Raw genomic sequence first — 26,212 nt, 5'->3', positions numbered from 1 at the left:
GCTCTCGTTGTTTGTTTACAAGCTGGGAACTTCCTGCCTTAGTAGCTTTGTCCAAAGTAAGCTAACCGGTTGATTCAACTTTATCTTTCAAGATGGGATGTGATGGTGGCACGATTCCTAAAAGACACGAGTTGGTGAAAGGCCCCAAAAAAGTAGAGAAGGTGTGTAATGCTTATTTTTATTATATGTGAAGTTAATAACTGTTCGCGATGTGGCTGTGTTTAGGTTGCTAACTGTTAGCTGGCTAGCATATGGCTATTTGTTAAGATAGTAATTAAAACAAATTGAAGCGATACTTTCAGTTATTTTAGGTTAGTAATCCACGTATAAAAATGTTTTCGACAATTGATAAATGTGTCTTGTGAGGCGTTGTGTTGCTTGACACAAAGGTTGGCTAACTACTCGACAGCTAGCTAACTAGCTAGCTAACGTTAGCTTTTAACACTTACGTTATTGGCAATAGTAGGTTAAATTACGTGTTATTTATCTTACATTTATATATGATATAATGTTTAAAATGTTTAATCTTGACATTCTTAAGACATAGGTAATTAACAGTTAACTGCTATTTGTGTATATGTTGTACGGTGTGCTCTTACATGCCTGTTTAATGTGTCCAGGTTGATAGAAATGCAGAGCGAGCTGCCAAATGGAAATACTGTGCCTTGAGCCAGGAGAAACTCAGACGCCCCATTGTTTCCTGCGAGATGGGAAGGTAAGAGTTGGCTCTCTCTGTTAGTCGTCAAACAGGCAGAAATAATTTGCCGAGATACAACTGTGGAGACATGTGTTTTACATGATGTGACAGTGAGGGTTCGTGTCACAAACAACTCAGCTTATTGTAGAAGATTCAATTACTGCAGCACACTATGACCTTAAAGTCCGGTCCATGTTTTGTTTCAGACTCTACAACAAAGATGCTATCATTGAATATCTTCTGGATAAGACTGCTGACAGACCCAATATGGAGGTTGTTACTCACATCCGTGGGATTAAGGTATGTTGACACTGTTTGAAACTCCCAAATTCAGAGCTATGATATGTTGACTCTTGTGTGGATTTGCGGTGATTTCATATTCACATTTTTCATGTTTATTAATCTCCTCTGCAGGATATTAAGGAGCTGAATTTGACTGATAACCCTGAGTGGGCGGGAGAGAGAAGTAATACTAAAGGAGACGTATATGAGGACCTCCACTGCGGCATGTTCATTTGCCCTGTTGTTGGGTTGGAGATGAATGGCAAGCACAGGTAACAAACAAAGAGTAAAGGATCCACATCATAAGAATAATTAAAGACTGGTGTTTTATTGTGATTATTATATCCATTTGATTTAAAGATCAACTTTGACATCTGGGTGACTGTAGTCTATCGTCAGTCAAGGGTTACATTTACATCAGATGACATTTAAAATATTTCTTATCACATTGTTTATAAAGTTTATATATTTGGCATGATGCCACTGTTCTCCTGACCGGTATAACATTTCGTCCAAATGTTTTGTTCAAACAATGTTAGAGGAATGCACCTTATTTTGTGGAAGAATATGTCCAAATCGTTTAAGATTCTTTTTTAAATATCACATGAATGTTTCTATTCCTAGGTTCTGTTACCTGCAGACTTGTGGCTGCGTCTTTTCTGACAGGGCCCTGAAAGAGATCAAGACGGATATCTGCCACAAGGTGAGAGATGTTGCTATTTTTTTCCCAGTCACTTTGTTCCAACTTGGTCACTTGGTTGTATACAATGTTTCAGCTCTAAAGAAAATGGTTGTAGCCTATAATAAAACACTTTTATATACATTATTTAATTTTTTAGGGTATTTAGAACTCTCAGAAGTGTCAAAATGTGTGATAGTCCAAATCAGTAAACGTAAACCTTGGGAGACTTCATTTTTTTATGTCTGCAATTTATAATGTTGCATATGTATTACAGGCTTATGTTACAAATAGATTAATAGAATATCCTATCAGTTCCGTGTGAAAGTTTGTTATAGGTAATCCTAAATGTCAGCAAAAATGTACTTCATAATTTGTACTCAACAGTACAACAAAAGTAGCAGTGTTAACAATAATATTGCTTGAAAGTCCAAGAATATTTGTTGTTGATTTGGTTTAGAAGGGCAGTTATGCTAAATGACAGCATAGCTAAAATTGCCGTAGCCAATAAAACACTGTTATTTGCAAAGACTGTAGGCTACCTCTTACAAACCCCATCGAAGTACAAAAGAAAGCAGAGAGCCTACTCTGATTTGGCACTATACTATTGATGGATTGTTTTACTAATATGGCAGAAGTTCAATTATATATGCTTTAGGTTGCCCCTTTCATATAGGTATAAAGTTTGGGTAATCTATTTGGCATTATTTTGTCATCGGAAACTGTGGCCACTATTTCAGTAAATGTTTATAGAGCCAGGTTTACTGTTTACTAGCCATTTCCTGCAAATATTCATTATGCAGGAACATGGGAATCAAAAGCAGGCCTATGAAGTATTTGAGGGCCCGGCTTTTTTAAAGTTATGGTCAGTTTCTCATGCTAAGGCTATTACAAGTTAGCAAGGAGCAGATCATGTCTAGTTGCTGTTGTGCTTTCTGTAGAGGTGAAAACATCTTGGCACGGATCAGTTGTTTGACTTTACCAGAAATAGACCATAAGACAACTTACAGTGGCTCTTGTGGGAAACTGACTCTGAGCAGCACAGATTTCGGCTCTGATAGACTTATAAGGAAGCACACGATTGGTTGTATTTATAGCCACTGACATTTAGGCAGACTTTGTCTGCTTCTTATTGAAACTCAAATGTGGCCAGCATACACTAGGGTTTGAAGAACAAGAGCGGTATCAGTTACAGTGAGGAATAAGAACAGAGTTATGATACTAAGCATAATATTAAAACTGATAACAAACGGCATGCATATATACATTGGCAGCATTATAGCATTTAAATGAACCAGAAAAATAACTGATGAGCTTTTCAAATAATGATCAAATTAACAATTGCCACATACGTGTGTGTGCAGCAAGACTGCTCTTATCTGTACCCTTTTAACTCACTCATTTCCATGTTGCTAACACCGATAAGCAAATGTAAACACTATAGGCGCATTCACACCGCAGCACTTTTCCCACTTTAGTTCCGATATAGTTCCGAAATGTTGCGTTCACACCAAAAAATCCGGAACTAAAATTAGTAAATGAGAACCTTTTTACCCCCTTTTCCGTCCCTGCTAGAGAGCAGGGACTTTCGTGGGAGAAAAAGGTTTCTATTTCTGATTGGCTGGGCGGATTGCAAACCACCCCCGTAAAACTCCCAAAAAGTTTTGTGAAGCCGCCATTTTATTATCCTCGCATTAGCATTATTAGCATTAGCCCAGTGCACAAACGGAGAGAGACTAACTTATGCCAACACAAAATAAAACATGTAGTAGAAGCTGCTGGGACTCCCAGCAGCTTCTACTGAAGCCAGTCCCCAACTCCGGGGACTTCCGACCGGGGACTTCGGGTGGCAGTATACGCCGTGAAGTGGTTTGCGGCCTGCCAGTAAGCCCAAAGCAGAAGAAGAAGTGACGTCAGCGGCTTTATTTGCCTAATCCACCCTCGGGGAACTTATTCCGGTGTGAACGCGATCTGTACTTAGTTCATGAGAACTAAAGAGTTCTCATGAACTAAGTTCTGATGAACCTTTGTGGGAAAAGTACTGCGGTGTGAAAGCGCCTTATGATAACAGTCACTTTTTAAACCATGATATCTGTACATCTGGTGAGGACAGTTGTATTTTAGAATTGGATGGAGTCAAAATACACTTGCCAAGAAAAAACAACTGATGGAAATCTCACAGACACATTTTGGACCATTGTTTTTAAAAGTGATATCCTTTTGATGTTTTTATCTTTTGTCACATTTAGAGAGCCACTTTTGCATTTATCCTAGTAATCTTTACCACATGCAAGTCATATGGTGAACATTGAGAACAGGCCTTGTCTCTCTTGTCTCCTCTCTTTTTGCAGATGAAGAGATGCTTTATTTCAATACATTTGATAACTCTGTACAGTAGATTTCCTGCTTCACATCCATCTTCCACTTGTTCCCTTAACCTTGTTTATTTTGTTTTAGCAACTGTTAGTGTTCTAGGACGCTTAACTGAGAGGCACATCAAAGAGCCTCTCATATCGTGTCAACATTGTCATTGTTCGCGTGTTAGCATACCAATCTTAACATATTGTTTACATAGAACACAGCCTCAAAGAGCCACTTTCATATCGCTTGGTTTTTATTTTAAAAGAGAGGAAGGATGTTTTTTTTGTTTTTTTCTTTATTCGTTTACACCTGCTACTCTTTAATTAATAAAAAAACACACTAGTCCTTTTCATGGCAACGCAATGAACTATAAATTAAGTTAAACAATATGAAATTCATATTCAGCAGTTTATTCAACCAATTGTATATTGCAGTTGTCTCGGATAGAATCTGTTAAATAGTTTTATACTTAAATAATAATAAATACATGTTTTACTTAAATATGTTTAAACTACATTGCTTCAATATCTTTTATGACTTAAAAAAAGTAACCCATGTCAGTGAACAGTAACCACGATGCAGAGGAAGTTGTCAACGCATTGTTGTCATTTCAGTTTTTTCTCCCCACATTTTTGACGTTCATGGCCACTGAACGGGTGCAATTAATTTGACCTAAATGTAGCCACTCTTTCGTTGAGGACACCAACAGCGACTTCATGCTCCAGCAATGCTGTTGAAGTAGCTGCTGCTTGAGTTACTCTGTGTGGCCAGCAGCCAGGAGGCCTCGATGGGAACAATAGTCTGGTTCAGGACCTTGTTCCTGTGCCACTGCTCCAGGCAGTCCAGGGCCTCAGGAAACGTGTTACTCTCAAACTTATTGGCAAACATGCTGTTCCTGTTGACGATCCACGGCAGGTCTTCCACTCCATAGATACAGATGTCTCGTACATAATGCCCTGGAAAAACCACATCAAACAATAATAATTACAAACATAATTCTTCTAATCTTTAACCTTATAAATGTCATGAAAAACAGACTCAACCTCAAGGCAAGGTCATATTAAATAAACCCTCCTATTTGTTTTCTTATCGTCTTAGTAGAATCTGTGTTGCCTTAACCAGGACACAGTCCTTGTAATCCTGCCTGGAGCCAAAGAGCCAAACAAACGCAGAAAGCACACATTGTTTATGTCAAAATAAAGATAAGAGGATAAAGTATGAGGGAGGACAATGTTAAAAGGAACAAGTGTCATATGTGTTTTTAGTAAGATTGGCTACAGCAATCCACTAATATGATCATTTGTTTGTAAGTCACATTCATATTTACAAAGTATCAAACATTCCCAATACACAGTTTAACAAGACTAGTAGAATTGAATCCAGATCACAGATAAACGCGTTGGTACAGTTATGAGTCAATAACATAGTTCCTCATTAATATACATGACCGTCTGTACTGTACCTTTGCAGCCGTTGTGTACTCTTCCCTCTTGATCTCTCCACTTGATTGCCCGGATGTCTCCCTCCCAACCTCCATCAATGTGGCTGCCTGGAACTTCTTCAAACAAATAACCAGACAAAATGAATTATAATTATGTGACCAAATTGCATTAAAAGGTTTACCCTACCCTGTCACATCCACTGAGTGGAAGATGGTCCTGGATGCTTTCCAAATAAAATATTAGCAAAGAGGCTTTTTGCTGCAAAAGTGGAAGTGAATTGACATCTTTAGTGTGGCTTATCCTTCCTCATTAACATGTGTAATTATACTTCCAACCTACGATTAGACATTACAGCCACTATGCTACGTTTCTCTATGGAAAGCATTAGGGATACATTTTTAAACGTAAATACATCCCTATAAAGATCATAAAACAAGACAATACAAAGACGTATTTTAGCAATGCTAAATAATGTAAAAATGAATGAACGTTTTATAAGAAACTGCTAACATATTAACAACATAATCAAGATAAATATTCGTTCACTTTAATAGTTAGAGATTAAGAGATGGCTTTTTTCTCTCTCGTTCTTCCAAGGAATCTCTTTCTGAAAATAGAATCGTCTTTATTGCAACCTCGGGTCAATCATGTTACCACAAGAGGAAATAAGCCCTTTTGAAGCAGCCTTTTTAAGATCAACTGGGTTGACTCATTTCAGTTCCTAATTTCTCATGTGCTTTGTGTTGTTTGCGTAACATGCAAACTGTCAATTGAGTTTACCGTAAATGTAATAATGTCTCAGAAATGAGTCATGACAGCAAACAAGGGTGTTAATGTACAGAATGAGATCATAGGACCCATTGGTACAACATTATTGATGCCTAATATAAATATTAATCATGACATTTTTTGTTATTGATCACATTGTTTTTTAAAACGATGATGATTATAATACATTTATATGCTGTGGTTGTCCTTGGAAGATAAATTACATGCATGATTCACATAAGATGATTTCGACAAAACATTGTTTTTTGTTTGTAGTGTTTTTAAAACATTTTCATTTAACATTGGCGGCAAAAAAATGCCTGTTAATTCTTTTGCCAGCATTTTAAAACTTTTATATTTTATACGGTATTTTGGACTTGAACTGATAATCTTTCTAGCTCAGGCTAACTTCCTACAAAAGGTCCTGCCATAAAAGCACAGTCACTGAGCCTGAGTAAAACCATTAAGGATCAAATATGCTGTTTGAACTTGTTTTTGTAGCTCATGTCATTATTTGCTTAAACATCACAATAGTTAATAATTAATAGATAAATATGGATTTATGCTGCATACATTTCCAGTACGTGTATCCATTTCAAGCGGGCAGTTTACCTTTGATGTGGTTGAGTGTCACCCAGTAGTGCTCGTCCGGACTGAACGTGTCTTTGGACCACTCCAAGAGGTCCTGGGCTTTTGGGCTTTCCAGAACAAAGTCTACAAAAGCCCTTGTGAGAGCATAGTAGGCCGTTCCAAAATACACTGGCAGATTGTGTGGAGGAGGACCTTTCTTCAGTCTTAATCTTGTAGCTACATGTGAGCCTACTATCTCCCTGTGCTGGAGCTGAGTCCTGTGCTTCATAGACTCGGGCTGCTTGACCCCAGGCGTCATGTTCCTGTCCCTCCACTGTTTGCTCTGCATGTACCGCACTAGTTCCAGGTTGCTTTTGACGGGGAAGTCCTGTCCACACAGATTCACCACCTTCCTCCAGCCTATCTTGGACTTTGATAAATCCTTCATGCAGTTTATATCCGCTTGAAGGCGGGAAAAGCCTGCGTATGTCACTGTCTCTCTTTGGCTGGAGAGGAAGGTATTTTTAAAGCAGCTGACAAGCTTCAGTACAGCCGCCTGGTACTCCACTGAAGCCTTATTATCAACATGAATGCAGTACACATTTTGTGGCATGTAAATGGCGCGTAACAGGCGCACAAATAGCTCCAGCTCCTTGTGAACAGTCACAATGAATGCTAAAGGGTAGTACTCCTCCTCACGACTGAGAGGTTTTGTGATGAAGTGTAGGTCTCTGGTCAAGTTAGAACACTGCATGCGACTATTCATAATGTAGCTTTCTAACTGTAAACAGAAACAAAATAGGTATATTAACATCCAAAAATACTTTTAAAATGACTCTTCAGTATCATTTGTCTGTATACTATATGTATTAAACCTACCTGGCAGTCACGCCGGTACCTCTCCACTCCCTCCTCCATGCTGGGCAGCAAAGCTTGACATTCAGTGGAGAAGGACCTGCAACTTGGAGGCTCTAACACCTTGGGCTCTGTTGGCATCCTGGTCCTCATGTAAATAACTGAACAGATGATAATACTCATCCCCAGGCACAACAGGAAGCTGCATTTTGTCCCCTCTAGCTGGTGCATAATAGACCTTTTACACCGTATCCAAACGCCACCACAGATTCAACTCCTGCAAAAAAGACATCCGATTGGTTATTGCGCTGAGGACCCTGAGGGGTGTTAAACAGGGTTAGATATGTAGGTTAGCACTAATTGATGAAGCCAGTATTACGTCTATTATTAACAAGTATATGAGACATAACTGGCAACACAATGTCTCTTTCTGAAACAACATTTAAAAGTAGTTTGATTTGAATGTTTTCATCCCTGCTAGGATTTCCTTTTTAACTAAGTGGAAATGATCATGTGGTTGATTTTTTTTATTAGGTTTTACTCAAAATTGCGCAGTTTGAAATAGTGTAATATGATATAGGATAAAACAACTGAAAAGTTGGTTTTGGTTAAACCAGTGAGCATTTGGGCGGTTGCCAATGCAAAATGTTCTCCATTGAGTAGCCGAGAGACAATGTCTCTGAGGACTATTCTTATTCCCTATCAGTGAAGCTTGGTCACTTGAGGCCCCTTGCTGTTTAAGCCCTGTGGTTCCTGATAACACCACAAAAGACAAAGATATCCATGGGGGGTGCAGCCATGGAAATATGGACGTTTCATATATTCTGTCTACATGTCAAGCCCACACACACACCTTTCTTCACTGACAATGAGATTACAAAATGCATCTACAAACCTGCATGTAATAAGAGCCTTTTCCTTGATCTGTTCAGGATGTTAGATCAGGGGTTCCCAAGCTTTTCAGCCTGCGACCCCCAAAATAACAGTGCCAGACTGGAGACCCCTGTCAACGGGGGGGGGGGGCTAGTGAATTAAGTTTTATGCACTCTCGCGTAGGGCTGTGCATCTTCACTGGTCACACGATTCGATTACGATTATCCTGTCAACGATTCAATTCGATATCCCGATGCATCACGATTCATACCAATGCGTTGCATCCTCAATTTTCTATATTACTGCACATGGCTTATTATTTAGAAAGTGCTTCAGAAATCAATGACATAAATGTCTTGACATTAATTTATAATATAAGTTATGGATATTAGAAAGTTATTTTCATCAAAGCAGGCGCCACAAGCTGCTGCAGCAGCAGCAGCAGTATCAGCAGCTGACAACAATGTCATCACCAGCAGTGAAGAAATGGATGATGTTTCAGGTTTGTGAATCTAATGGTGATATCTGCACTCTGGCTGACTGAGTAAGAAGTGAAAAAGAGTGATGTACTGTAACGTTAATCTTATAGCTAGTAAACATGGAGTAACCAAGGCAAGTTTATTTATATAGCACCTTTCAACACAAGGCAATTCAAGGTGCTTTACAAAAATGAAAGACATTCAGACAAAGGCATTTAAAAACAGTAAAAGATAATAAAAGAAACATTAAAAGAAAAAATACATGAATAAAAAGTACATGAATAAAAAGTTACAGTGCAGTTTAAGATATGAATAGTTCACACAGAAGTTCCACTTTACTGATGAACACAACGGCTCAGTTTCAATTAAAAGCAGCGACAAAAAGATAAACCACACTAAGTCAATACCCTTATGTTAGTATGTATACAGAACATGACTAAAAAGTATTCTAAGATGTAACGTTAACCCTTCATACCTCAGTCTACTTTTAAGACACTAAAATAACGTATTCCAATTTTTATTTTGTTTTCGCGCGTGGAATTATACCGGCTCTCGTTTCAGTACACATAACAACGGAACCATAGCAACGGAACTGACAGGCAACAGTCAGAAACGTGACTCTTACACTCTTTACGTCACAAACAAAAATGGTGGATGAGAAACGATAAGCAATGCGCCAGAATCAAGGTGAGACTATCCGCATCCTTTATAACTCTACGCACATTCGTTTCACTGAAATAAGTAAACGACTGTATTTGAGTGAGTTAAGGCATTAGTTTGCTTCATTAAAGGGTGTTAATGAATAAGTGTTCTCCAGTGCCTTTTGTCCGCTTTAAAGGGGACCTATCATGCAAAGTGCACTTTTGTACGTCTTTTATACATGAATATGTGTCCCCGGTGTTCCAGGGAACTCGCCAAGTGTCAGAAAACACAACCCTCTCTCTTTTCCTCCATACCCAAATCTCTAAAAATGGGGCTGCAACGGATCTGATACAGACTGATCCAGATTTGAATTATTTTCTACGTCACAGAAGTGGTGCTCCGCTTAGTGGTCAATTCTCCATCTATTAGGGGAATGTGGGGTTGGGCCACGGCCGGCCATTGCGCTGGAGAAGCTGTAGTACATATGCCAGGCCTGTAAGTGGCGCTGTAGTCTGCCACAAAAGCAGCGAAGAAGACTTCCCGCGCATGGTTGCCCTTTTGTTTATTCTCTGCTGTGGCTCTTTTTCTCTCTCCCCGAGGCAAGCGTTTGCTCCTGCTGCTGTTATTCATTGCAATCCCTCCCTCGTTGTAATTCTCTCCGGTAGTCCACCAGCAGATGACAAACACCCACCTCTCCGCCTCTTCCAAGGAACGAGGGGGCAGAGTTTCAGTTAGATTTTTTTTCGCCGGTCAACATGTCCGTTAAAGTTGAAATCTTCTGGACAAAATTAGAAAAGTGCCGGTCAAAGGTCTTCTTTGTTATTTATTGAGCTTTAAAACAAATGAATAATGACTCTATATAATCATATAAGAATAAAACACGGAGGACGGAGATCTCTTTTTCTCCCCCTCTTCTCCCCGCTGCAGCCCAGCAGCTGATCTCAAAGCACGCTCCCCTCTCTTGCAGGGGGGGCGTGGTGCAGCTCACAGAATCAGCCCCCTGCAAAAACAGGGCTGGAAAGAGCAAATAGAGCGAAATGAGGCATGGCTAAAATGCAGGATCTGTTTGGTATTTTGAAAAAAAAAACTATTTATATACTTTATATAGGTATGGTCCTACAATATATTGTTCAAATATAGCATGATATGTCCCCTTTAAGGTATTATTAAGGTAGGGTTAATGTTGCTCTCAAAGTGCACCAGATTGATGCTTTTAACTTCAATATAAAAAAAATTCTTCCTAAAGGAGGTTCGGTCCACCCCCCACTTGTAAAAAAAAAAAATAGCACTTTACCTCTGCACCCCTCCCAACAACTCCTGGGCTAAGCCCCGGATCTCCAACAATCCTAAATCCGCCACTGTTGTGGGTGCACACTTACATTCTCTGTCTTACTGTTACATAAATCCCATGAATGTATGAGACTAAGTTAGCTTCATTATATCTCAGTGATTAAGTGAATAATAAAGTTTCTATCGGGTCACTATCAGCCTGTCACCCATTAGGCGCATTCACACCCCAGTACTTTTCCCACAAAGGTTCATGAGAACTCTTTTGTCGCGTTCACACCAAAAAGTGCCGGTACTAAAATTAGTTCATGAGAACCTTTTTACCCCCTTTTCAGTCCCTGCTAGAGAGCAGGGACTTTCGTGGGAGAAAAAGGTTCCTATGTCTGATTGGCTGAGAGGGGTCTGCCTGCAGACCTCCACTCTCAGGACAGTTCCGGTGCAGACCTCCACTCTCAGGACACCTCCACTGTCAGTACAGGAACTGCACGCTAAGAATTCAAAAATAAAATCACCACTATCAGTACAGTGCCACTTTCCAAACAGGAAATGCACGCAAATACAAAATAAAATCGGATCGTGACACTTATTATATACATATGTATATATCTATATATATAGATAGATATATATACGAACACCTTGTATTGTAGTTACTATCAGTACAGCCAGTACTCGAGTTGAGGGGGGATGGCATCCCCCCTGAAATAAAAACGGTCAAAATCATCCCCCTTCTAAAACTGCCATTCCCCCTTTCCATCCCTTATGTAATTTTATCAATGAACGTGGCACTGGTATTACTGCTATTTCAACATTAATTTTGCGCATTTTGAGTAAAATACTGTGGGCGAGGGAGCACGCACACAGGCAATGACATTTTTACCAAGTCACTGACGCTATACTATGCGAGTGCCCTAGAGGGTGCCGTGATGCGCCTGTTTGATCGATGCCAGAAGCGCAGGTAACGGTCATCACAATGGCCAAGCGACCAGGAGGACAACGCGATCTGAGGGACTTCATATTTAAAAATACTAAAAATAACATTTCAGGTAAGTCAAGAGTCAGTAATCTTACACATTACTCATTACTTTACTCACCAAAGGTGGAATCTATGGACATAAGCAGCAATAACAACTTAGTTTGGAGTTATACGTTTTTCTCTCGTGTTAGCTAGCTGGTAAGACTCAGAACTGTTGATGAAATGATACCACCAGCACCAGAAGGGCTGAAACCCCTCCTTCAAGCAGTGAACACTCTGGTCATCTCCACAGCTGAGTGTGAACGTGGGTTTAGTCAGATGAACATTTTAACCACAACTAGAAGCTCCCTAGAGGTAAAAAGCATGTCAGCCTTGCTTTTCATCAAGTGTTGGCCCTCCACTGAACAAGTTCAGACCAGAGGTATGTCAAGACTTGGCTTCAAAGCCATTGCTTAGCTAACAATCCGAAAGCAAGAGTCAGAGAAATTGAGACCAAAAAGCATGATTATGAAAATCTTTGGAAACTTCTATGGGGGGGAACTTAAGAGTTCTCATGAACTAAGTTCTCATGAACCTTTGTGGGAAAAGTACTGCGGTGTGAATGCGCCTATTATTTTCAGGGAGGGGGCAGGGTTTGGAGGAACGGAGAGGAGACGGTGATCGCGGAAGCTTTTTTCCTCCTGCCTTCACAAACTTTACACACGTATATCGTCTGAAAATTGCTAGAGGACATTCATACTCTGCAATCCAAGACTTAATTAAATCCACCAAAAACCTGACATGATTGTAACGCGATTATTTTTGAAAAACATAAATCCCTGTGTCGCAGCGATGATTCAGAGCGGGTCCTTCTGCTGTTGGTTCTGGACTGGTGGTGTTGTGTTGGTGGATAAAGCAGATTGCTCCGTGTTTGGTGTTGCTGTGCCGCTGTCACGTCTGTTCCCTGATCTCTGCGTCACCGACCGATTTGATATTAAAGTGACAGAAGAAAAAAAACGTTATAGTAAAGCCGCGGCCGGAAAATCAGGAAGCAACGTTACTACGCTATAACCGATTATCTTCCGTCACTGCATCGATACCGAATCGTCCACGTCCGCATTGTAGAAACGATTATTTTCAACACCCCTACTCTCGCGGGAATATCTACGCAATGGAGCGAGCCTAAGTTTCACGTTCGATTGCATGATATAGCCCAGCGCAACACCTTCGTCAAACATTTTGCCACTTGTTTGTACCATTTTCAGGCGATTTGTAATCTGTTCTAGAAAAAAACAATGGATGTATTTTAATGAACATTTATCCATGCTGAAAGTAGATTTAGATCTGTTAGGAGTGAGATAGAGATTATATATCTAATATATGCATCCGATGAAGCATTGCATGAAGTCTGTTGATGATCAGAGGCTGTTGTTGGGGCTGCATAACGTTTTTTTATTTTAGTTTTGTAGGCAGACCATGCAGGCCTCAGAGTTAAACTTGGGCCTGCAACCATAGTTTTATTTTGTTTTGAAAATCCACAGCGGAGGTTTGTGTCATACTATGCGGTGTATTTTGCATATCTCTCAGTAGCCAACGATCTGTGAGTCTGTTAGCTCTGACATAAACTCCGTAATAAATGTAGTCTACATTTCACAAGAGGTGTAAAACCTGAGAGCATTTTTAATCGCATTTGAACTAAATGCTTATCTGTATTGTTGATTTTAATGTGTGAAGGGGGCGATATAGAGAAGGTTAAGCTGTCATTATTAGGCTGTCATTTGTTATGTACTGTTGGAATGGTCAAGCAGGCCTATTGTTTTTGGATATTTGTGGAGTTAGGTGGTCCGTGAGTGTTTTTTTATTGGTTAAGTGTTCCTTGGTATGAAAAAGTTTGAGAAACACTGCGCTAGTGGATTGTCAACGTGGGAGCCTCGCTGCGGGGGAAATTATACAGATGGCTAGTCCGCCCCTGAAAAATGTCTATGGACACGTTGTTATTATTAGTAATAATAATAATTAAAAAAATTGATACAAAAATAATTAATACATTTTTATTATGTAATCATCTCGTGACCCCCACTTTGGGAACCCCTGTGTTAAATAATAAACACATTTCTAACAATCATTGTTGGATTAAATTGTTATATTACGATTTGATGACCAGATCTAAATCTAAAGTTTATCAATGCAACACGGACACAGGCAGATTACAGCTGTAAAGACAGGACAAGGTGATTTATTTACCTTTGAGGAAGTTCAGACTAGTCCGTAGGGCGAAGAAGTAAAACATTAGACATCAGTGCCTCCTCTGATCATTGTTCGCAAAAAGGTTACTCCAAGCTTGTTACTACAATCCATTCAAGAGTCCGGTGGAGAACACATGTCTTCATTATCGTCAGCAGCAGTAGCAGCAGTAGTAGTATTTGTAGTTGTAGCAGTAGTCAGAGTGTCTGTTTAAATGTCTGAGCTGAACTTGACTGACAGGATCGTTTGGTACAGAGCAGTAAGATGTGCTCTCTGAGCTTGAGACGGTGCGACAGAGGGCTTTACATATGAATATTATTTTTCTGTTGTTGTATTCATTGCTGATTTAAGTCTCTCCCCCACATTCCCACGAGACGAGCTCCGTCCCTGCCTGGTTACCCGCAGTAACACCCATGCACACACCTGACACACTGGAACACACTCAAACGCACTCTCTCCCCCTACGGTTTTTCCACTCTCCTCCCCCATACTGCTTCCTACTCACTGATGTCTTGCATTTTGTCCTTTTGGTTATTCTTTATTCCTCAGAACTCGGGTTGGTTTCTTCTTTCCTCTCGAATAGGAATTAAATCCACTTCCAGTAGCTGGTTTAGCTCTGCAGTTCTCGCTTCTCGCTGGTATCTTCCTGATGATACAAATCTCAGCTCACTAGCAGCCCGTGTCCTGTGTGGTAGCAGCGACAGCAGAGTGACTGACTTCAGAGCAACACCCACAGTTTGTTTGCTGCTTGGTCAGCTTCTGAGATTATCCCTCTTGTGTTAGCAGAGCGCATGGCTGGAGCTCACACCCACTGAGCCTGCATTACAGCAGCACAATAGATCCCCTGCTGGTTACTCAGGGGTTTAATATTTCTGTTACAGTAATGGTGTGTTAATGTTGGATTTTTTAAATGACACAAAAATTATGGATTAGAGTTTTTTCTTAAAGGTTCCCTATTATACCGTTTTTCATCAATACATTATAGGTCTTAGTTATGTACAAAACATGTCTCTGAAGAGTTTGGCTCCAAATACCAAACAGATCACCCATTGTAGCATTACCCATAATCCCCTCTGTTTCAGACCTGTTTCAAAAGTGCTGATTCTCTGTCTGTTACTTTAGATGAAAATAAGGAGCCCCTCCCCACGCCCCTCTGAGAGATATTTGGTTACAAAGAACACAATGGTGCTCTAGGAGGAGATTCAGGTGGTGGGGGGGGGGTACCTTGGTTGGTGATTGGCTGATGGTCGCCAACAAATCGTTATGACATCATAAAGTTGCCAAAATCTGATCAGCTCATTTTCAGACAGGTTTCTATATAAATGGATCAGGACAAAAAGAGAAAGAATCTTTTTTCCTGAAACTTTCAGAATCTCTTTACACAGAGGGGACACATGTTGATGTATAAAAGACATGAACAAGTGGATTTTGCATAATAGGTGACCTGTAAAGTCAATCCTTGTACTATTGCCTATCAAGGAGAAATGCAAAAGAGTTTTAATGATTGTTTTTTCAGAGTGAGATCATTCAGAAGTGACCTGACCCTCAAGTCTCTGTGTCTCAATCCTGTTAGATATTTAGAAACTGAATGCAAAACAGTAACACATTTACCATTTAAGTGTTGAATTAACATGTGAAGGGGAAACCTTAACATCTATAATCCAGAACAACAAACATGTTTATAATTAAGCAAAACACAGTAGCCTACTCAGTGGTAGGGTTTGTTTCTTGCGAGATGCCCTATAATGCACTGGTCCATTGGTATCATTCATTTTAAGTCAGTTCATTAGACAACATGTGGCTGGTTACATTCTTTGGTAAATAATTGCTGCAACCCCATTTTCCATTAATCGATTTGTGTATGTCAATCTGACTCCATCTGAATTTGAATGTGCACATTTCCATCTGCTTTGCTGTGTTCTGAGCTTGGCTTTTACTCTCAAGTGATTCAAAGGCAGCACTTGCATGCAAATACAATGAGAAGGGAAATGATGTGGTTGGAAGAACTGAAACTTTGTCTTTCATAATTGCCATCATTAAGGTTCCCAGCACTATGTTTTGTTTCGTGAGTCATTTGACTATTTTCCACTCCAGTGTATGGATTATTACCACAGGTACCTCACCATTTTAAACATTGTTCATCAAGCTGGATAAACAAAGCACTGCTATGCTAGTCAAAGTAGAACAACATCTCCTTATCTGGATAGCACCTGACGTTTGTTAAAGCGTGGTTTCTGGACTCCTAAGTATTCATGTTATGAGCTCGTGTTTTTACAGAGATTTACACATGGTGGGTACTAGATCTATTTGGATGATGCCTTTTAGGAATTGGTTAACCTCTTTATAGAAAACCTTCTTTAATCTAACAAACACATATACTGTCTATTTCTAAATACATCATTTAATTTACATTTGCTACAGTATTGAATAAAACAGATATAAGTTGAGGATTTATTTGTGAGTTAAAGGTAAAGACAAGGCACCTGCCCTTATTGTTAATTTTAAATAATCATAGTTAATTGTTTTAAAAGCTCTCATCTGCTGTCATTTTTCATTTAACATGCTACAGTGCTGCCAACATACTTACCGTTCATATAGTATTAATCAAACATGTTATCATTCCATGCTGTCTATAATTGTGTTTAGTACAATTCTGTTCTCATTTCTTTAAGGCTCATTGTAACTTTTTTAATTAATAATGATAGTATTTATAACAAATATAATAACAGTGTTAGATTGGTATGTGATGTGGTAAAAAAATCAAACTAATATTAAGCACTTCTCTATGCAGTGCAGGGAAATGCTGTTAACAAAACAAATGAAGGAACTAACTAGAGCCAATCTGCATCAGGGAAGAAGTCCATTGTCAAGGCAGGAATGTCGTTTGTGGAGTTTCCTGCAACATTTCAAGAACAAACTCGGCACTGAACAATGGTTTCTGTGGCCCCCCCTTGCTCCATTTACCTTTGCCGGCCCCTCCTCCACCTAAGTACCATTTATAAATAAATCCACCCGGTGGCTGAAACTGCTGTCAAAAGAAAAGCATAATTTACTCACATTCATAGACGCCAATGTGCTGGTCAAATTACTTTCCACAAAACAGCAATTCATTAAAGGGGACCTATCATGCAAAATGCACTCTTTGATGTCTTGCATACTTAAATGTGTGTCCCCGGTGTGTCAAGGAACTCACAAAGTGTCAGAAAACAAAACCCTCTCTCTTTTCCTCCACATCTCTAAAAACGGGGGTACAACGGAGCTGATCCAGATTTGCATCCGTTATGACGTAATATCGGAAATGCGGACCCACGGCACTATCAGAAAGTTGCTATCGGAAACAATGCGCAACGTGTTTTGGACGTAATATGGCCTTTGTTTACATTAGCATTGCTAACGCAGTACTGGAGAGAGCATGTGTCAAAGAAGCAGGAAATAACAAAAGGAACTCACAAGAGAAAAAGCATTTGAGCTCCATACTGTTTTAGAAATAATCCTTGATGTGGTTTGGAACATGATATGGCGTTTAATCACGGGAGCATTGAGCTTTATCTCTGGTATCTCTGGTGGTTTTTCAAGCTAAGGACCCGAACCAGCAGTTCTCTAATGGCGCATTTCCACTACATGGCCTCGCTCGGTATGGCTAGGCCTTGTTACGACTGGCTCACCTTATGGCGCATTTCCATTACAGTTTAGGAACAGGGGTAGTATCTATAGCAGGGGTGGGGAACCTTTTTCCTCAAGGGCCATTTCAATGTTCACAATATCCTCAGAGGGCCGCATACAAATTATTGACCTCTGCTTAAAAAAACTAAAATCACAGCCCATTCATTTCATTCTGTGCAAAGAAAAAGCAACCTCTTAATCCAGATATCTCACCATGACTCGCGTATGCATGCACGTGCACGGTTGTGGCGTGACCAACAAAACAGAAATATATGAACACAAGATGTGTGCAAATGTATTTAGTTTCCTATCTATGTGAACATGATTTAAGTGTGGGGGGGGGGGGGGCCTAACCTCCTCTAGGGGGTGCGGGGGGAATGCACCCCCGGGAAGATTTTTTTTAAATGTTGAAGTTAAAAGCATCAATCTGGTGCACTTTGGGAGCAACATTAGGAGCTCTATGGAAACATCTCTCAATACCCATATAAAACGGAACTGGAAGCAGATTTATTTTTCTTTATGAATATTTGACAAATCACTCCCCTTTCAAACTGTATTCTTCTTTATTAATAACAACTTTGTTTTACTGTCATATAGTATTTTATACCTGTTTACTTTATTCTCTTATTTTTTTATAACTATAATGATCATATACAGATGTGCCTTTACCTCACTGGTTGTAGAAAAAGCTTCTTATATTTGTTAGCATAGCTAGCTAACCAGATGCTAATAACAACAAAGTTATTGACTGTATGATCAGTATGTCGGATGAACAGATCGCCACTGGGCTTTCAACTAAAGACACAGACACGCAGAAACTGCGGCATGTGTCCGGCTCCTTATCGGTACTGCAATTTCTGAAGTGCTGGAGTGGCGTTCTGGTGCTCTGCTCTCCGTCAGAACTGCACCCCTGTCAGTCGAGACATATACCACGTGATGACACGTTAGGCTCTTGTTGTGTTCAAGGACCCTGACCTTGGCCAGTAAAAACAGGCACTCTTACCTACAAATCATTGTACACATTTGTAAATATTATTTTCCACTTGTTACCATTGTGAGGCTATTTTTATGCAGCTCTGCGTGATTTTGTGGCTACAATTCAGGCTAATACACTACCAGAGGTGGAATAAGTACTCAGATATTGTACTTGAGTAAAAGTACAAGTACTCAGATCTTGTAGTGAAATTATAAGTACTCAGATCTTGTACTTGAGTAAAAGTAGAAGTACCAGAGTGTAGGAATACTCTGTCACAGTAAAAGTCCTGCATTCAAAATGTTCCTCAAGTACAAGTAGAAAAGTATTCTCATCAAAATATAGTGAAAGTAGCGACAGTAAAAGTAGTCATTATGCAGATTGGTCCATTTCAGAATAATATATATATGTTTTATAATGATTGATCATGAAAGTGTTCTCAAAGCTGGTGAAGGTGCAGCTAGTTTGAATGACTTTGTATACTGCAGGGTAGCTTGTGGATTTACTCCAGGTGGAACTAAAGTCTGATTTAACACTTGGTTATATTTCACATCATTCATCCACATCTGTGAAGTAACTAAAGGGATTAAATACATATAGTGGAGGAAAAGTACACCATGTACCTCTGACTTATGTTCACTGCCAACCTAAAAGTACCTCAAAAATAGTAATCAATAATGTATTGAAAAGTTATTTGGCTGATTGTTTTATATCGGCTCAGCCAGGTTATATGGGATGCCCAGTCTACGTACAGATCACTCATTTTGAAATATTAAACTTAGTTTTCTTTTCTTTAATTTTTCATCCTCGTGTAGAATGCTATCACGAAACACACATGTGGTTGTTTACAGCATAAAGAACATCTGATTTAATGTGAGTTAGAGAAATAATCATTTGAGTATGTGTATATAAATATGTAATTTACAACAGCTGTAAGATGCTTGAAAAGCTGGAAAATGCACCTTGAAAATGCTTGAAAAGTGCTTGAATTTGACTTTGGAAAAGGTGTAAGAACCCTGTATCTTCAATGAGAACCCCAGAAAAACAACACAGCTGTTAGCACTAAAGCTCACTGCTCCTCATATCTGTTCAGAAACTAGACAAAAGTTAAACAAGTACAAACCACAGACTGTCTGTGTCATGGCGAATACAGTCGCTGGTTTATTTATGTCTGTAGGCCGTTGTTGTGAGTGTGGACGGTCGGAGCATATACAACGTAAGCTTAGACGATCTCCATTCAGAAAACACGCATTTTAAAAGGTTTTCACTTGCCGTCTGTCTGCAGACTTGTCAAAGCATTAATTCATGATTTTTACTATCCGGTATCAGTATGTTGTTACTTCGGCATCATTTTGAAACGTGTATTACAATTAAATCACGGTCAAATATGTTCATCTTGTTGTAGTTGTAGCCGCCTTGCCAGCGATTCTCTCTAGTTTAGCATACTCAGCCCGACTCAGCCTGGTTGTTCCTGGCCCTAGAACCACGATTTTATGGGGCCAGAAAATCTGGAAATGGTACCCGCTAGCCGGTACTACGCTAAGTGGAAACGCAACCAAAAACGGGCCCCGCACGGCTCGGCGAGTAGTGGAAATGCGCCATAACAGGGCTAAAACAGAGGGATATGAAGAATGTCTAAAATGCATGATCTGTTTGTATTTTGAGCAAAACACATCATAGACGTGTTTTTATATTTTTATATATCTGAGACCCATATTATATGCCAAAAAATAACATAATAGGAGACCTTTTAAACGCATACATGTTTAAATAATAAGTCATGTAAAAAGATGAATAGCCTCACTAATATATATAACATATAATATAACATTTAATTTAAAACACATTTTTTATAAATACTCATCACAACCAGCTTTGTTCCTCAGCATTTCTTCAGATACAACTCATTACCCTATAATATGATACAGACTTCAATATTCATTCTTCTTACCTGTCAGATTTCAATAAGGATATATCACCACTCGAAGCTCTACTGCCAGTATCTCTAACCTGGTCTGCCATCTTTGTGTTTTAGTGCGGGGACTTGTTCAAAGATGAGGATCTTGTCGTGCTCAACGGCACTAAGGAGGAGGGGGAGAAGCTGAGGGAGAAGATGGAACAAAAGCGGGCCAAAGCCAAAACTAAGGTGGGTTTCATTTAAAAAGGACATAATATGCTAATCTTCAGGTCCATATTTGTATTCCGTGCTTCTACTGTGACATGTCTCCATGCTTTAATGTTTAGAAGCTTTTTATTTGTCTCATACTGCCTGTGCTGCAGCCCCTCTTTTCACCCTCTGTCTGAAACCAGAGCACAGTCTGCTCTGATTGGTTAGGTGGCCGACTCTGTTGTGATTGGTCCAACGCTTAGAGATGTCCCGCCCCTTAGCCCATCACGTACAATGTGTTGGAGCGCTATCCAATAGAAGCGCAAGTGTTACATAGTGATGTAATAAGTGGGGAGTGTGGGAAACTATTTACATGCACAAAACCCTATAGAACACACTACAGGAAAGGGAAAACCCCAATAAAACATTATAGGTACCCTTTAAGCATAATTACAGCTGATCCACGATGATGATGTAGTGAAAGTGTAGCGAAAGTGTAGCGAAAGTGTAGCGAAAGTGTAGCGGAGTGGGTTTTTGGTGTATACATGGTGTATACATTTTCATTTGTATTTTTGAGTGATTTCCTATGGATTAGCTTTGGAAAAGCATTTGTCACTTGTATTGTTTTTTTTGTAAACTGAATCATGTGATCATAAATACAGTACTTTTCCAAAACCAATTCTTCAATATAAACAACAAAATGTTATGTTTTCTAATCCAATTATCTCTCCTGTTTTAGAAATCAAAGAAGAGCAAAGCAGCTGAAACAGTGGCCACACCATCAGAGTCGAAAGGTTTGTGTGAAGCCTGGAGGAGCCATCATGTTAAAGCAAATCTGTTAAGCATTTACATAAACAAAACCAAGCAGCATCAACACTTTGGATAAGGCTTTGCATCGGTGGAGTTGGCTGGGTTAATCAAACACATACCTCACCTGACATTGCAGTACATGCCACTGGATTAAACTAGGGCTGTGCAATTAATCGTATTTTAATCCCGATTACGATTATGTCTTGCGACGTTTATGAAAATAGCATAATTGACTAAATACGATTATTTTGCTGGGTGCGCTTTCGCCCCTCCCTAAAAGCCCACTCGGCCACGTGGGAGTGACATGTGTTGTGAGTGTTCAGCGCGAGCGAAGATGTCAGAACAAGAGCAGCAACTAGTTAAAAAGAAGGGTCGCGGGGAGATTCCCAGTCGATCGCGAGATGCGTCTAAAAATAGAACAACAACAATAATCTGTTTTATCGTCAATGTCCTGTAACATAATCTTCCTGTGCCAGAATAATGCACTTGAACGCATCAAAGCTTTGTGATTTGGCTGGCCTCACCCCATGTGTCGGGGCGTGGCTGGTGGGCAGTGGGCACTATTTCGCTGACGTTGTCCGTGTCAACAGGAGTGACAGTCCGCTCACACACAAGACCGCAATTATGGCAGAAGCAAAAAAGCCCAAAATATATAATTTTCACTCCGAGTGGGAGGATGATTATTTTTTTATCTATTCCAATTCAAAGTCCATCTGTCTCATCTGCAATGCCAGCGTGGCTTTATCGAAGAACGGTAATTTAGGAGCGGAATTTCAAAACAGTGCACAAACGCTACGAGACGGCATTCCCCCCTACACTCCCAAAAGGGGAGGGGCCTGAAAGGACAGCTAAATGCACAGCAGTCCATTTTCACCAGGTCCAACAACAAGAGCAAGGCTGCTACCATAGCATCTTAACGTGTCAGTCACGTTCTTGCGAAACACATGACGTCTTTCAAAGACGGTGAAGTTGTGAAAGAAGCATTCCTGGAGGCTGCTGACGCGCTTTTGGGGGACAGTAAAAAATAACAGCAGCATTTCAACAGGTTTTTGATATAATAAAAACTCAATTTAGATACCGTTATTAATCAGCTGTTAGTTTTAGTTTGTTTGAACTTATTCATTATAATTATTGTACAAAATTGTATAAGAATGCAAACACTAAGATCTGTTCTGTTTAAAATGATTATAGTCTATTATCAATTCAGGTTAAGAAGCTAGTGTTGCTTGCATCCTATTTTAAAGGCATTTCTTTTTATACTCTAATAAAATGCAACAAAAAATGAGTTTGATTCTATTAATTTTGTCTTTTTTATTGCACTGTTGCAGCAGATTGTAGCTTCAGATCTGAGTTGTCTTATTAGTAAGCCTAATTTATACTTTTGTAGCAACACTATTTTTATATAATGGCAAAGAAAGGGTTCAGAGTATTTTCTTTTTTTTCTGCCACAAGTTCCTCTTCAGAGAGGGTGTTCAGTACAGGTGGCAATATCGTCACCTGCCTGCGCTCATCTCTGATTTTGTTACTCAAATCAGAAGTTTCAATGGAACAAAAGAAAAAGTACAGTTATTTTCTCTCCTTGCTTATTTTAGATTGCAGGAAAAACGCTCATCATTACAAGCTATGTTCTCTGTAAGGGAAACTTCTAACATTCTCCACGTAGATACATGGGCTCATGCAATGAATAAAAGAAAAAATGTTTCATTTGTTTTACGTTTTTATTTATTATATATATAACTGGCTAGGATTTTCCTTAATCATAGTTGGCTTATTTGAATGAAAAATGCAATGCAGTTCTGTGTCTTAATGATTGTGTCTGCCTCTTGTTTCTCACTGCAGACGACACCAAAGGTCCTGAAGTGGATGGAACGGAGAGCTCTCGACAAACTGATGGTGAAAGCAGCCAGTCAGGTAGAAACTCACAGGATTCTTTGATAAATACGTGTATTCAGTCATTCTGAAAGAGAACTGTTTAACACATTATGTTTCTTGTCAGAATTGTTGCCAGATGAATACAATAGACGGATAATATTGTAGTTTGTTTAATGAGCTGGCCATCAGGTTACGTCTTCAAAAAGTACTTTAAACACTAAAGAACATTTAATAAAACATGGGCTAGGTGTCAGAAAAACAAACACAAAGATTGATTATGAAATATAAAACTGTATCAGAACAATGCAACAAATAATGGTTTAAGAATGGCTAAAGAGGATATTACCACTATTTTAATAAGTTATCATTCTTTTGTCATTTTACCACCAGATGTGGCCGGAACCTCCAGCTCCACTGAAGGCTCCAAATTGTCGAAATCCGCCGCCAGCAAGAGATCCGTCCAGGAAATGACAGAGAAATCAGAAGTCTTCAAATCCTTGTTCACCACGCACAGCTCTGCCAAGCGAACAAAAGCTCAGACATCCAACTGGGTCACCCACACCCCGTATCACTTCTAGAAGCTATCACTCACAGCAAAGGTCACCGTTTTCAGATTGCTCCACATAATGCGACCCATTACAGACCCATTACTGATAGTTCTACACACCCAGCAGCATCACACAGACGCACGCTCATTACCCACATGACCTGTAATAATGGCCCCAAAAGTCAGACTCAGTTCCCTCTCGTCACTTCAATCCCCAGTAGCCCAGTGTTTACATGTTGTGAACATTTTGTTAATAGCTCCCAAAGCTGTTCAGGCTATGTGTTTTGTAACTTTCCTCCCCCATGTATTACCCAGGATCCTCGTGTCCTTCGCCACAGGTGCTCTGAGGATTGATGCGTAGCTGAGTTTATCATCTCTGCCGCTCTGCTGTCTCCTAGTGGAGCTTTTCAGAGTGATCTCTACAGGATTGGATAAGTCGAGGCAGGTTCTGTATATAGGCTTGAATTCACTCTCCAATTAGTGCAAAACACTTCAAAAGGTCTCCATCTTTAAAGCAGGTCCTGCTGTGTTATTAAGTTTATATATTTTAAATAAATTAAAACCATTTGGTCATTTTCACCCCCTCTTCCTTAAAACTTCTATCAGTTTAAACGTTGCCCACATTCATAGCAGTTGACATTTCAGTAAATGTATTCATTTTACGTTTTATTTTATATCTTTAAAAGTTGGTTAAAAATGACTTTAATACGTAAATAAAGTTAAAGGCATCTTCCTTCTTAATTGAAACTTCTGATACTTTTAAATCACAACTGACACATACAAAGACCCACACAACTAGTGTAGCATGACAATAACACATTATATTAGCTCTGTGATCCTCCTCCCTCTTCAGCATAACAAGCTTCAACATTTTAAATGTTTTTGCTCCAGTTTATTGGAAAATCTAGCAAATTAAAATGTCCATGCCTTCTTCAGACATTTCTTCTTTTTTTATAGGGGTTTCATGATGTGTTCTTCTTGTTGGCTTTTAGACAACATATATTTTTTCCTGCATGTAACAAGCAAAATAAATGTTATTCAATCTGATTAATTTGATTTGTTCTCACTGTGTATTTTTGCAGCCTGTATTACAAGTCAAATTCACTGTAATGTGTTTTGCCTGTAATATAGGGAATGGTTACACAATGCTCTGTGTGCAAGACAGAGCAATCATTACCTGTGATGACATAAGTGGCAACAACTCCCTGCAGTGGCCTCCAAGGGAAAATTCACACCAAAAACAAACTATAAAAAGCTCCTCATATGTACAGCAGCTTACATATGTTTACATGTAGGAGCCTGAGGGGTGAAAACCGCACCTGCTAGGAGGTTTAATGTACAGGCTGTTAATCAAGACACCCCGCTGGCAGCATCTAACACCATAAATATTCCTAAAACAGAACAAACCGGTTGCTTTGTTGCGGCCACACATACGGTCTCGCACAGATGTCCACTCCTGTCGTCTGATGTGACAGGAGATCAAAACAGCAGCTTTCCATTGAATAGCCCAGTGGTGCTGGTAACAGTTTATCTACACCTATTTAAATGCATCAAAATTAAACCATGTAAATGTACATGACCAGGACCAGTTGACATAAACAAGTTTAGAATTCAATCCTGGCCCAATATGCAATTTAAACAAGTGTGATGTGAAGACTTTACATTTCACTGAGAATGCCTCAGTAGTCAAACTTTTGAATACGTTAATAATGATCAAATGGTATATTCCTGATTTTTCAATGACAGGGTAGTGGATGCCACTTTAAGGGACTACCATTGCTGATGCATGCATGTGTAATGTGTATATTACAGTTGCAAAACAATGTGATTGTATTCACTGTAAAATGTATGTAGTGGAGATAACAGTGCATTATATTGCCTTTGCAGAAACATAAGTGTCAAGTAGTAATACTCAAATACTGTAGAAGTACTTTGATTTTACACCTCGGTCAGTATATGAATATTTTCCTGTGTATAAGAGTTAAGATAAAATCGATCTCAAGTCAAACTGAATACAAACATTTGGTAATGTGGGGGTTTGGCCACCAGGTAGCAGCAGAGTCTTCTCCAGGACCTCCTCTCAATGTACAGACTGGTCGCTGGGTG

The 26,212-nt window shown here is 39.4% G+C and overlaps 2 protein-coding genes across 3 annotated transcripts; one reads left to right on the top strand and one right to left on the bottom strand.

Moving 5' to 3' along the window:
- Window positions 1-25,153, top strand: rtf2 (replication termination factor 2). Its single transcript, XM_034082711.2, has 9 exons — window positions 1-161; window positions 621-715; window positions 904-997; window positions 1,112-1,251; window positions 1,604-1,682; window positions 20,806-20,916; window positions 21,617-21,671; window positions 23,527-23,598; window positions 23,950-25,153. Exons 1-9 carry the CDS (start codon window positions 93-95, stop codon window positions 24,135-24,137), a joined length of 903 nt encoding a protein of 300 aa, XP_033938602.1. The 5' UTR covers window positions 1-92; the 3' UTR covers window positions 24,138-25,153.
- On the bottom strand, window positions 1,691-14,890 carry gcnt7 (glucosaminyl (N-acetyl) transferase family member 7). Of its 2 annotated transcripts, none has more exons than XM_034082709.2 (5): window positions 14,135-14,890; window positions 7,679-7,931; window positions 6,842-7,580; window positions 5,482-5,577; window positions 1,691-4,975 (listed from the first exon to the last, which is right to left on the bottom strand). In XM_034082709.2, exons 2-5 carry the CDS (start codon window positions 7,883-7,885, stop codon window positions 4,734-4,736), a joined length of 1,284 nt encoding a protein of 427 aa, XP_033938600.1. In that variant the 5' UTR covers window positions 7,886-7,931; window positions 14,135-14,890; the 3' UTR covers window positions 1,691-4,733. The 2 variants fall into 2 exon arrangements, with proteins under 2 accessions (XP_033938600.1, XP_033938601.1); XM_034082710.2 differs by having other exon boundaries at window positions 14,640-14,890.
- Window positions 25,154-26,212: the final 1,059 nt, after the last annotated feature.

Source organism: Pseudochaenichthys georgianus, chromosome 5, assembly GCF_902827115.2.
Source record: "Pseudochaenichthys georgianus chromosome 5, fPseGeo1.2, whole genome shotgun sequence".
In the NCBI taxonomy this organism is placed as follows: Eukaryota; Metazoa; Chordata; class Actinopteri; order Perciformes; family Channichthyidae; genus Pseudochaenichthys; species Pseudochaenichthys georgianus.
This window is presented reverse-complemented; position numbering and strand designations above follow the sequence as displayed.